Source organism: Yamadazyma tenuis, chromosome 6 (assembly GCF_029203305.1).
Source record: "Yamadazyma tenuis chromosome 6, complete sequence".
Lineage (NCBI taxonomy): Eukaryota > Fungi > Ascomycota > Pichiomycetes > Serinales > Debaryomycetaceae > Yamadazyma > Yamadazyma tenuis.
Genome location: NC_089466.1, coordinates 758,763 through 772,391, shown reverse-complemented (window position 1 = coordinate 772,391; position 13,629 = coordinate 758,763). Strand labels below are relative to the sequence as shown.

The 13,629-nt window shown below is 43.8% G+C and overlaps 7 protein-coding genes across 7 annotated transcripts; 4 read left to right on the top strand and 3 right to left on the bottom strand. All coding sequences in view use genetic code 12, as the record gives it.

The window, feature by feature from the left end:
- Window positions 1-8: 8 nt before the first annotated feature.
- Window positions 9-3,821, bottom strand: VPS8 (Vacuolar protein sorting-associated protein 8; the record flags this gene model as incomplete). Its single annotated transcript, XM_006686881.1, has 1 exon — window positions 9-3,821. The coding sequence occupies one exon, from the start codon at window positions 3,819-3,821 to the stop codon at window positions 9-11; it is 3,813 nt and encodes a 1,270-aa protein (XP_006686944.1).
- A 75-nt stretch (window positions 3,822-3,896) lies between these two features.
- Window positions 3,897-4,610, bottom strand: ERP1 (emp24p/erv25p- protein; the record flags this gene model as incomplete). The annotated part of the gene is made up of 1 exon (XM_006686882.2): window positions 3,897-4,610. The coding sequence occupies one exon, from the start codon at window positions 4,608-4,610 to the stop codon at window positions 3,897-3,899; it is 714 nt and encodes a 237-aa protein (XP_006686945.1).
- Window positions 4,611-4,692: 82 nt separating this feature from the next.
- Window positions 4,693-5,991, top strand: SWD1 (chromatin binding protein; the record flags this gene model as incomplete). Its single annotated transcript, XM_006687287.1, has 1 exon — window positions 4,693-5,991. The coding sequence occupies one exon, from the start codon at window positions 4,693-4,695 to the stop codon at window positions 5,989-5,991; it is 1,299 nt and encodes a 432-aa protein (XP_006687350.1).
- Window positions 5,992-6,308: 317 nt separating this feature from the next.
- Window positions 6,309-8,234, top strand: FKH2 (transcription factor; the record flags this gene model as incomplete). The annotated part of the gene is made up of 1 exon (XM_006686883.2): window positions 6,309-8,234. The coding sequence occupies one exon, from the start codon at window positions 6,309-6,311 to the stop codon at window positions 8,232-8,234; it is 1,926 nt and encodes a 641-aa protein (XP_006686946.1).
- Window positions 8,235-8,329: 95 nt separating this feature from the next.
- Window positions 8,330-11,305, bottom strand: RSE1 (pre-mRNA-splicing factor rse1; the record flags this gene model as incomplete). Its single annotated transcript, XM_006687437.2, has 1 exon — window positions 8,330-11,305. One exon carries the CDS (start codon window positions 11,303-11,305, stop codon window positions 8,330-8,332), a length of 2,976 nt encoding a protein of 991 aa, XP_006687500.1.
- A 187-nt stretch (window positions 11,306-11,492) lies between these two features.
- PSN45_004574 (uncharacterized protein) lies at window positions 11,493-11,892 on the top strand (the record flags this gene model as incomplete). Its single annotated transcript, XM_006687289.1, has 2 exons — window positions 11,493-11,503; window positions 11,562-11,892. The coding sequence occupies 2 exons, from the start codon at window positions 11,493-11,495 to the stop codon at window positions 11,890-11,892; spliced, it is 342 nt and encodes a 113-aa protein (XP_006687352.1).
- A 159-nt stretch (window positions 11,893-12,051) lies between these two features.
- On the top strand, window positions 12,052-13,566 carry GAD2 (Glutamate decarboxylase 2; the record flags this gene model as incomplete). Its single annotated transcript, XM_006686885.2, has 1 exon — window positions 12,052-13,566. The coding sequence occupies one exon, from the start codon at window positions 12,052-12,054 to the stop codon at window positions 13,564-13,566; it is 1,515 nt and encodes a 504-aa protein (XP_006686948.1).
- Between the last annotated feature and the right edge of the window lie 63 nt (window positions 13,567-13,629).

Below are 13,629 nucleotides of genomic sequence, written 5' to 3'. Positions count from 1 at the left end.
TGACAGACTTATTGGGTGCATACCACACAGGTGTCGCTACTCAAGTTCCGAAGACACTTGTAGTGGTAACCATGATTGCACTTGAAAAACACCAACCGCAACTGGTCTGTGCTTTCAGCATCTTTCACATCTGACATCATGTTCAATACGGTTTGTTGTCGTTGTTCCCAAACCATGAAGTTGCTCAAGTCGATGTGGGAGCCGTAGAGCTGTTTACCACAGTTAGTGCAGTGCTTGCAGCTTATCAGCCATCCCTTGAGGTTGTGATACTTAATTACATTCAACTTATCGTGGATGTTTTGGTTGATGATTTTGTAACTCAATCGGAGAATTTCACTCTCATAGCTGTAGCTGATAAGGATCTCAATCAAGATGTTCCGGACGTTCAAGAGGGTGGTCTGGTCATTATTGTTAAGAAATGTGTCGAAGATCTTTAAAAACGACGTTTCATTTTTGTCATTGGGGTTAAGCTTGATGTCACTTATCTTCCTGAAACTCTTATAGATGAACTCGTTGATGGTAGGCATCTCCTTGGACAATCCAATCAAGCAGTCTATCAACTTCAACCAATATTGCTCATTCAAGTTCAATGCAAGAGAGGCTGTTGACATTTGCTGTTGGCTATAGAAACCAGGAGATTCGATTATCAGCAAATACAATTTGAACGACTCATCAAACTTTTCGAGCTCTTTGATACTTTCCAATTGCTCGAGTAAGTAGTCCAAACTCTCTTGGTATTTACCCTCGCTGGTTAGAGGTATTGTCAACGCATTGATCTGCTTGGCATCTGACAAAATAGTTTCCAAGTTGTGGATGTCATTTCCTTCAACAAATTGGTACTTCGCCTTTAGGAATCCATAAAGGTGTGACGAGTTGAACTGGCTCAAACACTCAGAATACTTCACAATCAACTCCGAATCGTTGCATCCCAATTTGAATAATTCATCCAAATAGCTGAACACAACTGAACCTTCATTGACTTTTAGGATCTGTTTGTGCAAAGATGGCTCATAGTTGTTAATTATGTAGACAAAGTTGTTCGTGTTAATGGTAGCCAATTTGACGAAGTTATCCTTGATTAAAGTGTTGAGATTCACCTTATCGATACCTAGCTTGGTGTTACTAAAACACTCAGTGAGTACATTGAACAGCTCATCTTTGACATTGGTCAAGTCCGCATGACCTTCATCAAGTTGGTTAAGCCATATTTGTAAAACTTTGTAGTACTTTCCTTCTCCCTTGTATATGCTTATCAAAACATTGTAGAACTTTTTGTAGCTGAGTTTTTCAATTAGCTTCTTTTCATCAAATGGCTCAAAAGCAGTCAACAAACTTTGGATCGCAAGTTCACAATCGACCTTGATCTCCGGATGGTTGAAATTCAAAAGATTGTCAAGAATTTGATTAAGAATTGAGTCACTTAATCTGATGAACTGTGAATATTTGGAGTAGTTTCGTCCAACAAATATCGATAGATGGCACTTATCTGTATTTGAAAAGTCATTGGAAGCATAAATATCCAATAACGCATCTATAATGAACTGACGGGAAATGGAACTCTCAATTTCCTCGTTTAAAATTGAATCTTCGAAAAACTCATTCAATGTAGAAAGCATTTCGAAGGAATTGTACTTCAAAAGCATCGTTAATATAGGAAATATTGATGTTTCCTTCACTTGAATCCCAAGAAACTCAGTTTCATGCCTGAATAGAATGTTGATTGTCCGAAGCTTGGCTCTTTGCTCCTCTGAATATTCTATAAATTTGTCAATCGGATACTGTCTGCCTGTCAAGATGTAGGACAAGTAGTTGAAAACCTTAGATTCGTTTCGAGGATCAACTCGATTGTTCTGAATCTCCGACAAGAAATGCAATAAAGGTGTGTCGTAATCGTGAATCAAGAAATTATAAACGAATATCAAGCATTCGTCAAGCTTGTTCTTTTGACACACTTGGATGGTCAAGTCAATGTCAAGAAACGTGATGTTGATTGTGCACAATATTTCTGTCAAAGGTTCACCTTTACCACATTCTCCATAATAAGATACGAGCGCCTTTAAGACCAAAGGTGACAATGTTGTAATTGTCCCCGAAATAAGATAGTTTTCAAGACTGTCAAAGAATTCTGCTTTATCTGACACTGTCTCGTACAACATCTCGATCATTTCCGTCAATTCTGAATCGATTTCTTTTGACTCCCCAATCAAAGTGGCCAAGATCCTAAAGTATACGGCACAGTTACTGAAGTGTGGAATGGACTGCCATAATATCTTCATCAAATACGGATGCACCAATTTCTTCCTAATGGCCTTGGATTCTGGGAGCGAAAAGAGAACCAATTCCCCAATACCCTTGGAAGAATAGAAGAAATAGCAGGCATTCAATGCTTCCTCGTAGTATTTCTTTGCCAACAACTCGGCCAACTTATCATTCCAACTGATAGGTTTCCCGATTGCCAATTGCGAATGGTGATGCTTTTGGTTCAAAAGAAGTACTCTCATTTTTACAAGCTTAATGGAGCTGTTAAAAGTTCGGCTGATATGGTCCTTGTTGAGTTTGAAGTCCAAGCTGTTTGGAACGTAGCCCAATGGCTCCTTTCCTATGATCTTAAGGCTTTCATGGCCTTGATTTTTATAGTACAATATAATAACCTCCTTATGGGTAAAACAGCACACAGAGCTGGTGGACATCCACTTCAAGGAAATGATGGGGTCCTTCAAGTACTTCCTGGCAGTCCGGGAGATCGGTAGCGTTGGAATCGACTTGTCTTTGCTCCGCAAGTCATTGATGACGCCGACGAAGTTAGCTGGAAGAATGGCATTGTCCACCTCAAGTATCGACAAGCAGTTGTTCCACGAAACTGCCAACTTGGCATTGGATACCACTCCCTCGTACTCCATGCACGGGAACCAGCCCGTGCATGCCAATGAGTCCAGCGTGAGTTTCACGGCTTTGGGGACTTGCATTTTGAAGTGGGTTTTAAGGTACAAATTATTGGGGTTATCCATCGAAAACACCGACAAAACCGCCACCATCAGTCCTGTGACGACGGCTAGCATTCCTATCAGATCGGTGATTTGAGGAGTGTTACCAAGAGCCAAGATATCCATGTCGTAAATCCTATATTTGGGACTTGGAATCCCATTCGAATCGTTATTACCCAATAACTTCTGGGTTATGTAGTTTCGGGCGAGAAGACTCTTTACCCCGTGGTGGTAGAACACTAGCCCCGACACGTCACTTGACACGATCTGATTATCGTGGAAGATTTTGATGCTGGTGATGGTGATACTCAAATGGCCCTCTTTGTTCTTGTGGAATCGGTCTTGAAAAGTGATGGGTTTGATTTGGTGGAGTGGTGGGGTGAGTTCCTGGCCTGATTTCAACTCCCATATGACTATGAGGCCGTTGGTGTGCCCAGAAACCACCACTGTCAGGTCCAGTGATATCGCCAAGCTGGAGACTGACGTATTAACAATGTACCCGGTCAGGGAAATGGGTGGCAGCTCGGGTATAGCAGTGGTATGTTCGGGTGTAAGCACGTGAATAACTTCCTGATGGTAGCCAAACACCACCACGTAGCCCCGTTCGGTGCCAATGGCGATGAGTGACGCCGACGAGTCCATATAACATGCTTGGCCATATTTGAAGAGGAAGTCAGGAGAGTTGATTTCCACTGACACGGCGGGGGTTTCGCTCCATTGGAACGTACGCGAATGGCTGAGCGGTACGGGGCGGGCATCTGTGGTAGAAGACCGGTGGGCCTTGATAGAAAGACTTATTCGTGTTTGGGACCTATCATCAAAGCTCTTCTTCGTCATTAGTGAGTCGCACTTTTGGATTATTGATTTTATCTATAAAGGGACCAGCCCCGACTAAATGAGAATGTGTTGAGTTCAATCGATCTTCTCCTTGATGAAGAACCGCTGAAGGGTTAGCAACTGATACATGCCCATGATCAAGAATACCCAAAACTGAAACACCAGCCATTGCCATACATGGACATTGGTGGATTCCGACAAGTCACGGAACAACTCTTCCTTCATCTTGATAAACAACTGTTCCTGTTTGATATCCGACAACTTGTCGTTCAACTTCTTGACTCGGTTGGTGAGTTGCTGAACATCACCAGTAAAGGAGGAATCGACCAAAAAACTATCACCCACCTCAAAGTCTAGCAGAATTCGGGCCCGCTTGAACTTGGACTCATGGATGGCGATGGGATCGCTGGCCCCAACCGCCAGCCATTTCCTATAGAAACTTCGGGGCGTGATGCATATCATGTGTTGGCCCGAGTCAAGCGTATCAAAGGTGAACTGACCTAGTGGTTTACCCTTCAAGTGCACCAACTGCTTGTTACCGGCAAACACCTCGTATATGTCTATTAACACACCAGTATGGAGCTTATCCCGTGGAGTGTAGAAGGATTGCAGATCAGGTTCATTACTGATTTCCATCTTGTACTTGCCAAACAACACGACGTCCTGGGCGAGATCTTTATAAAAACAAGTTTTCTTGTTGACATCGACATAGAAGTGAACAAGGTTCTGTGCCACGGCGACGTGGCACACCACTGCCAACACCACGGCCCATCTCCACCACGTAGCCATTATTAATATCAGATCAGGTGTCGCGGTTATTTAGGTTTCGCGGTCCATCCACAAAACTATTTCTTCTCATACCTACCCACCAATGAACTTATCACTCCAGGACCCATTTGCTGTAGCCAAGGAGTACCCCGAGTCGTTGGCCAATGCCCTCCAATATGGTCACTGTGTGACCTTCCAGTTCAGCCATAAAGGTGACTATTTGGCCAGTGGCCTCAGTGATGGGTCGGTGGTGATTTATGACCTAGCCAGCAGGGGAAGCGTCATTGCACACCTCCACAAACACGCACACATCAGGCCCATCACTTCCGTCAGCTGGTCGGTGTGTGGGCGGTATTTGCTCACTACCGCCCAAGACTGGCACTGTAAGTTGTGGGACTTGAGTCTTGTCAACAGCCCTAACCACGACTCGGCCGTCATACGATCTATCATCGTGGATGGACCCATTTGGCTGGCCAGCATCAACCCCAGCAATGAGTTCCAGTTCACGGCGTCGCTCTTCGAAGACCAGGCGATTTTCGTCGACTGGTCCGACCCGCTACCACAAAACTACCGCATCAGTCGACTTGAGTCCAAACCACTCGAAGAGCACGCCGACTCCGACGCCAATTCCTCTACCAAACTGGTGACTCTCGTGACCGCCTTCACCCATAATGGTCGCTACGTGTTTCTGGGTACCAATAAGGGCTGGATCAACGTGTTTGACACGCAATCTCTTCAGATGGTACACTCGATGAGACTCACCACATCCAACATCAAGAACCTTGTGATGTCCCCCAACGGGCGTAAGCTTGCCGTCAATTCCAGCGACCGGATCATCCGCCAGATTTCGTTGCCCGATCTCGTCAACCAGCAAAACCCCGATCTGTGGGAATTTGATGTAGAACACAAATACCAGGACGTGGTCAATCGATTACAGTGGAACTCGGTATGCTTCAATCACAACGGCGAGTTTCTCGTGGCATCTACGTTCGGGACCCAGAGCTCCCAGGACCTATACATCTGGGAAACCAGTATGGGATCATTGATCAAGATTTTGGAAGGCAGTAGCGAAGAGCTCCTTGAAGTCAAATGGAATTATCTGAGGTGTATGATCGGGTCCAATGGCCTCGAATACGGAACCATATACCTCTGGTCGGTCGACTTCCCACAGAAATGGAGTGCTTTAGCCCCGGACTTTGTGGAGATTGACGATAACATCGAATATGAAGAGAAGGAAGACGAATTTGACATCATCGATGACGATATTCTCAACAAACGACGGCTCGAAGAAGAGGATTCATACGTCGACATTCTCACGCCCGAGAACCACGATGCCCGGGGGTTCGACACGTCTCTTCGATCCTTTATCATCCCCATTAACTATGAGCGACCCATAGTATAATGACTGGACCCATGCCTAATACCGCAAATGACTTTTGGTGCTGCGCACTAAACAATTTCTCTGTGAATAAACAAAAAAGTGCGTCGAATTTTCGAAAAGTAAATATAAACACTGGCACCACAAGGTGAAAACACTCGAGTATCTTACTTGTTGGACCCCTTAATCTACCTGACACGTCTTCTAAGTGTTTCCTAGTACTTATACTCCCCAGGTCCCTTGATTCGCGTTTGTTTCCGTCTTGTCCCCCCCTTTTTGGCCTGACTCCCAAAAGCCAATCATCTTTCTCACATCTGAGCATCTTCTTCATATATAAGTCAATGTCTCACGCTTCCACTCCCGGCAGCAAACGGTCGATCCACGAGATCGAGTCCGACGTTCCCTCTTTCGAAGACCCGGCGGACTTGGTAAACGCGGTTATTTCTTGCTTACAAACGCCAGATGAGAAAACAAACGTATCAATCAACTACTCCAACGAAAAGAACATCGCTACCGAAGTGCAAGCATACGCCAAGATCTCTGGCTCCACTTGGACCTACTACGTAAAGTCCTTGGCCATTTCTATTGGTAGAAATACCGATAATCAAGGATCACATACTAATTCCATCGATATCGACTTGGGCCCTGCCAAGGTGGTTTCCAGACAGCACGCGAATATAACCTACAACTTGGACTTGAGATGCTGGGAATTGAAGATTTTGGGCCGGAACGGTGCCAAAGTCGATGGTGTCAAAGTTGGTGTCGATAGCTCTCCAACCCCTTTACATTCGGGTGCTATATTAGACATTGGTGGAACCCAGGTGATGTTCATTCTACCCGACTCTCCACCCAAACTTGATCAGAAAATGATGGAGCTATGCCTTTCTCGCTATCAACTGACAATGTCGAAGCAACGCAAAGCCTCGACTTCTACCAATACCACTTCTTATACCTATTTTCCTCAACAACACACGATGGTTCCTCAAACCAACAAGACATTCCAGATGTTTGAGAAAAATCACTTGACTCATTCTCCTTCCCAGCTTTCTGCAAGCTCATTGCAAAGTAATCTTGACCAGGATTTGTCAAAAGAAGAATCCAAGGACATAAAACCACCATATTCTTATGCAACTATGATCACTCAATCCATCTTATCCAATGAAGATGGGGTGATGTCATTGTCTGAGATATACGATTGGATCTCAGGTCGCTATGCCTACTATAAGTATTCCAAGACTGGTTGGCAAAACTCTATAAGGCATAACTTATCGTTGAACAAAGCTTTTGAAAAAGTTCCTAGACGTCCAAATGAACCAGGAAAGGGTATGAAATGGCAAATAAGCGAATCCTATAAGGATGAGTTCTTGAACAAGGTAAGCAATGGTGCAATCTCTAAAACCAGAAGAGGTTCAAGTGTTTCTAGACAATTACAATTACACTTGGCCACCCATCAAGCATTACCTGAATCCGGAAGATATTATATGAAAGATGATAAGCAAGGGTCTAATGGGGTTTCTACTGATGGACATCTGAGAAACAACTCCATTGGCGTGAACAATTTGCAATACTATCCTCAGCATCAGCAAATTCCTCCTCAAGGGTTATCCCAGCAAATACCCCAAAATTCTACTCAATCGCATCAACAGGTCCCGCTTCAGGGTGGTATCCAACCCCAGCAAAGCCTTAATTCCCAAATGAATGGGAATGGGTACATGCAAAGGATGAACTATCAGCCTTTGATGTATAATTTACCCAACGACTCACCAATCCGGTTGAATGATCTGAATACTCCAAAACTCCCAAAGACAAACGGCAACTTGTATAATTTACCGCCTCCTCCATCCTCCTCAAATATAGGTTTGGGAACTTCTGCACCTGCTAACCATTCAAGATCAAATTCTTATAATCAACCCTTGAATGATTCTTTCCCCACAAGTGAGCCAAATTCTTCCAATCAACACACGAATGCCACTTCTGATTTAGCATTGGGTTTCACAAGTCCAAAGAAAGTGGCTCCTTTGGAAGCATTTACTCCAGAAAGAGGATCAAAGTCTTTCAACCATAAGAATTTATCATTGCCTAATGGTATGAATACAAATCAATCATCACCAGCATTTTGGAACTTTGTACAATTTAGTACTCCTAATGGACAAACACCATTACGAAAAACTGGGGATGAACTGAATGAAGTGAGTCCTACTATAAACAGAAAGTTCAATGATAAGGATTTATCTCCAATTAAAAACAAGGAGGCTGAGTCTACTTGAATAGATGAAATTGAACTTGGTGTTGTTTGTTTGTATGTTGTGTATATTGATGTATTATTATATATTATTAGGTATGAGAATCTGAAAGTTATTCTTCAAAAGGCGGACTTTTCTCTGTAATCATTAATCTTGTTTTCAATTTCTCTCACAGACTTATTGAGTTTATTGGAGATTTTTATTCTACTTGAAGCATTCAATTCAAGGAATTTTTCAATTATATCTCCATCAATGACATTGTGAGTTGAATTATAATATCCTCTGAACTTCATATGGTCTCTACCAAGTAATAAATCTTTGTTCAACTCAATCAGAAGATTGCTCAAGAACTTGAAGTCTGATTCACTGATTGGTAGAAGAATACCAATAGTACCTTGTAACCCAGCATAAATAATAACTTCTGGCCCTCCAAGAACCAAAGTTCCCTTTGTGAAAGACATGGGAATATCATTTAAGAAGAACTCAGCTAAAGTTTGGCATCTCCCAGATGACCCGTTCAAATACAGTTCCTCAACAAAGTAGGTATTATCGTATTTGATTCTGTTGACAAACACATTTCCAAACTTATCACCACCAATTACAGTATCGTAGTCCAATGTTGATAAGGACGTAATTTGCCTGTTCATAGTATCGTCTGAAATCGGTACGAATGAATTTTCAATAAATTTACAGAAAATTGTGGAGTTGTTGGAATCTCCAACAACAATTCTATCCTTTCCCTGATAAACAATTCTGATAATTTTGTTGATGTGTTTAATGGCAGTGGAAGACTTCCTCAATAGCTGCTTTTTCCCCAAATCGTATGTTCGTAAGAGGTTATCCATTCCCACTAATAGTCTTCCATTGAACTCGAGTATCGATCTCGGTGGCATTTCAACTTCTGTCTTATGAACAAGCTTCATATCCTTAAAAGTGTATAAGAAATTTGGATTTGTCACTCCCACCACAACATAATCTTTGAACCTGCAAATGGACAATGGTGACTCTTCAAAAGCGAACTTCTCTTTGTTGTTTCTAACCAACTCTTTCCCTAACGAGTACACCTCATTGTCCACTAACAATTTAGTTGCTGGAATATCTTCAGTGGATATTATGAAATTGTTCCTGAAGTCGTCAATAGTGAAGATGATTAGATCATTACCTCGAAATCCCACAATTCCTTCACCTCCGATATCTTCAGAGTAGAAGGAAGTTCCGTCTGTGATATCTATGTCGTTTAAAGGAACTATATTGAAGTTCCCATTGGTCTTAAATCCCACCCATGGCTTGGAGGATATAGCAAGAATCGAATCATTTATTTTTGAAAGACGGATTGGCTTTGTCCCAAGATACTTTACTCTCGTATTGGATAATTTCCCTCGAGCATCGATATTGGTCCTAACAAACAACCCATTCTCCATTCCAATATGAACTTCTTGTTCCAGAAACTCAATTGCAGAACTGTTGCTGCTAAGCATTTGCATCGATAGAATCTCTAAGCAGTTCTGTTGCTTCAAGGATATAACTTGGACGGTTTCATCGGCACACCCAGCAACCGCAAAGTCTTTGGAAATAGCCAAGGCTGTGATGTTTGTAGGTAACTCAACTTTATCCTGATATTCTACCAATTGGTCATCAACGTCAACTTCAAAGTAAATGACTTCGTTGTTAGTCAAACCAATAATAAGCTGTTGATTATTGCTGCTAGCTTTTATGATGTTGATCCCAGCTGGTGGGAACCAGTCGGTCACTTTCTCCCCATTTATATGCTTAATACCATTGGAATATACTTGTATCAAAGCCATTTTACCAACCTGTTGAACAAGTATAGTAGGATCTTTAGAAAACTTTGAGTCTGTTACCTCTGCCACTTCTTCTCCTATAGACAACACCGATGTTTCAGATGAAGATATAACTAGATAAGCATCGTTAACATCATCTCTTGTTAGTTTGGTGGTGAATATCTTGAGAGGTGACGATGGCAATGGAGACTCTACAATTGTGGTGGTGGGAACTCCATGCACAAGCGTCTTCACACTGGTAGAATTAGCAGTTATCAAATGGGAGTCTTTAAGCTTGATATCAAGAATTGGATCCAATGATTCTATTGTTTGCACGAGTTCAAGATTCTCTAAATTGTCTGAGGTAGACCTACTGACTTTTAAACCTGTGATCTGACAGTACAACTTATTTGTGTTGGAACAATTAGCGTACAAGTGCCCATTTTTGAAAATATTGATAGCCACAGAAACAGGAAGGTGGCCAAAGTAGTTGATCTGGTCAGTGTCGACTTTGAAGAGGTCACCAAACTCGTTTTGTAGGAGCACAAAGAAGTCATTCTTCAACTTATGGATCACATAATTGACTATCTTGCTCTTCTTGGGAAAGGCAAGTTCTTTTCCATTATGCAATATAAACCCATCACAGCATACCATCAACCCATCGAAAGGGATCAACAAGTTGGCCGATTCAGGCACATCTTCCGTACGTTTCATTACGTGGTTCAACCCCTGGTCCAATTCATAGTAGTTCAAGACGGTTTTCTTGTTGGAATCGATTTCTATAGCAGCAAAGAGAGGGTTGTTGAACCCGTTATCCACAGCACAAGTGCACAAAGTGAAGGTGTTGTTACTCAAACATTCCAAGGGAGAACTCAACGAGACCCGTTCGTTCTCGACATGGACTCGGTACAACAACTTATTGCGTTCCACTGCACTGATCATGATTGCACGGTTATGGGGATCAATATCAAGGTACTCACCGGGAGTAATGCTTCGAAGACCGTTTTTTGAATGAGGTTCATGGAACAACGGCACGAACTCCTCATGCTTGAACTCGCATACAGTCAAGTTTCCTGAATCTGATGTTATCACCAATAAGTCTCTATCGAAACCAAGAGGTCTAAGTTTTTCGAGCTTTTGGATGATCCCAAAACTGAATTGCAGACGCACTTTCTCGATCTTTTCATCCTGCTGTATCCAAGTTTCAAGGGTGTTAGCAGTGGCTATCACAAGCTGTTGTTTTTTTGTGAATTGGCCTATTATTGAAGATACCAGCAGCGTCGATGCCTTGGATGTGAAGTTGTACAAATACATGGTGGAGCGACTTTTGTTGGTCAGCAAAGTATGTTCTTCACACGTGTGTCGTGAGCTTGTATAATGATCTGGTTCGCGTTTCAGAACGTAGATGCTCAACCCCAGGATACAATGGTACTGATAAAGCGATGAGTTTTAACTGCGCGCGTTTATCACCAAATTTTCCCATAGTCACCAGTTTGTATTCATGGGTGCAAGGTACGTACAACCAAACCAGTAAGCCTTTTCTAGTAGCTGCTACTAACATCATCCCCAGTTGTCAGGATCAGAAAAAAGCGTTGGCGGTCTGCCTACAGAGATCACCATGCGTGCTCATCGAGAGAAACACTCCCAAAGACTGTCTCACCAAACCAGAATTGAAGAAAGATCTCCCGGCACTCTGTGTAGCCAACTTCCTCTCGTACATGGAGTGCAAGAACGGATATTTCGACATGACCAAACGAATGAGAGGTAATGCTCCGTTGTCTACTGGGAAATACGACCAAATCTACGATAACTTATCGAGTGGGAACTTTGATGCCAAAGAAGAAATGAGGAAACTAGAGGTGCTCAACCGCAACTTATCGCGGGAATCTCCTTCTAAGTAGTACACCCTCATTAGGCCCTTCTGTAAATAGGTAATAACACACATTGTATGCACAAATCACATGAACGCAGGCGGCTCGCACCTCCACCATTTTTAACTTTTACGATTTTAAGGATCCATCGTACCAAATTCGCAATTTTTACCCATTTAGCAACTTTGAATGTCTCTTCAAACACCTTTAGAAACTAATAGAGCAACCGAGCTCGATCGGTTGTTGGCACTTGTGACACCCAAGATCCTCCAGCATATCGAGGAGTCGGACCCCAGTTCTCTGAACTTCAAACAAAACGCCCTCGGACAATACAGATCACCAGCTGAGGTGAAGAGCCATTTTGCTCAGTTTAACAGCGACTTTGAGCCCATCAAGAACGATGAGCAAAAACTCCAGCACTTGATCAACTCGGTGTTGGATGTGCTGGTGAATACATGGAATCCAGGTTTTTTGGATAAACTCTACGCGTCCAATAATCCCATTGGCGTGATTTCAGACCTCATTTTATCGGTATTAAACACCAATTCACACGTTTTTACGGTGTCGCCGGTGCTCTCAGTGCTCGAGAACTACGTGGCCCGCGAGTACGGGCGGCTTTTTTTTAAGGACCACCAGGACACCTGTGGTGGGTTGACCTTCAGCGGAGGGTCTTGGTCCAACATCACATCGTTGCAGATGGCGCGGGCGTTGCTCTATCCTGACACCAAGATCCAGGGAAATGGCCTGCACCGGTTCGCGGTGTACACATCGAAACACTGCCATTACTCGGTGGAAAAAGCCGCTATTCTTCTCGGGCTCGGGTCTGGCAGTGTGTTCAAAGTTGCTGTCAACGACGACGGGACAATGCACCACGAGAGCCTCGAGGCAGCAATCACCGACTCTATTGCCCAAGGGTTCACGCCGTTATATATCAATGCCACCGCCGGTACTACAGTATTTGGGTCGTTCGATGCGTTTGCACCCATTTCCCGCATCGCCCAAAAGTACCGCGTGTGGTTCCACATCGACGGATCGTGGGGCGGTAACGTGGTGTTTTCGCGCCGCCACCGCCACCGCCTCGACGGGTGCCACACGGCCGACTCCATCACTGTTAACCCCCACAAAATGCTAGGGGTGCCAACCACATGCTCATTTCTTCTCGTGCCACATGTGGGTAAGTTCCAGCAGGCCATGTCACTAGACGCCCCGTACCTCTTCCACGGCAGAGAAAGTGATGAGGAGAACTTTGATCTCGCGGACGGTACTATGGGGTGCGGCCGCCGCGCTGACTCGTTCAAGTTGTACATGGCCTGGAAGTACTATGGCACCCGCGGCTTCGAGCAGAGGGTCGATCACGCGTACGACACGGTGCGGTACTTTTTGCAGGCGACCCGCCAACATCCCAACTTCGCAGTAGTGGGAGATCCCGCGTGTTTGCAAGTGTGCTTTTACTACCGTCCCAAATCCTATGAGGGAGATGATCTCACCCCCGTCACTAGGTATATTTCACGAGAATTGCACACCCAGGGTCGATACCTCGTTGACTTCTCACCTCACCCACAGGCGGGGGCCCAGGATGAACAGGGTGAGTTTTTTCGGGTGGTATTTAACTCGCCCATCCTTACGGATGCCATTATTGATGATCTTGTGACTGCTATTGTCAAAGCTGGGGAAGCGTTCGAACGCGACCAGAGGAAAATCTAAACCGGAACCGCGAGTAAAATACCACCTTGAAACGAGCCTTGATGTTGCATAAGTGGCACGAGG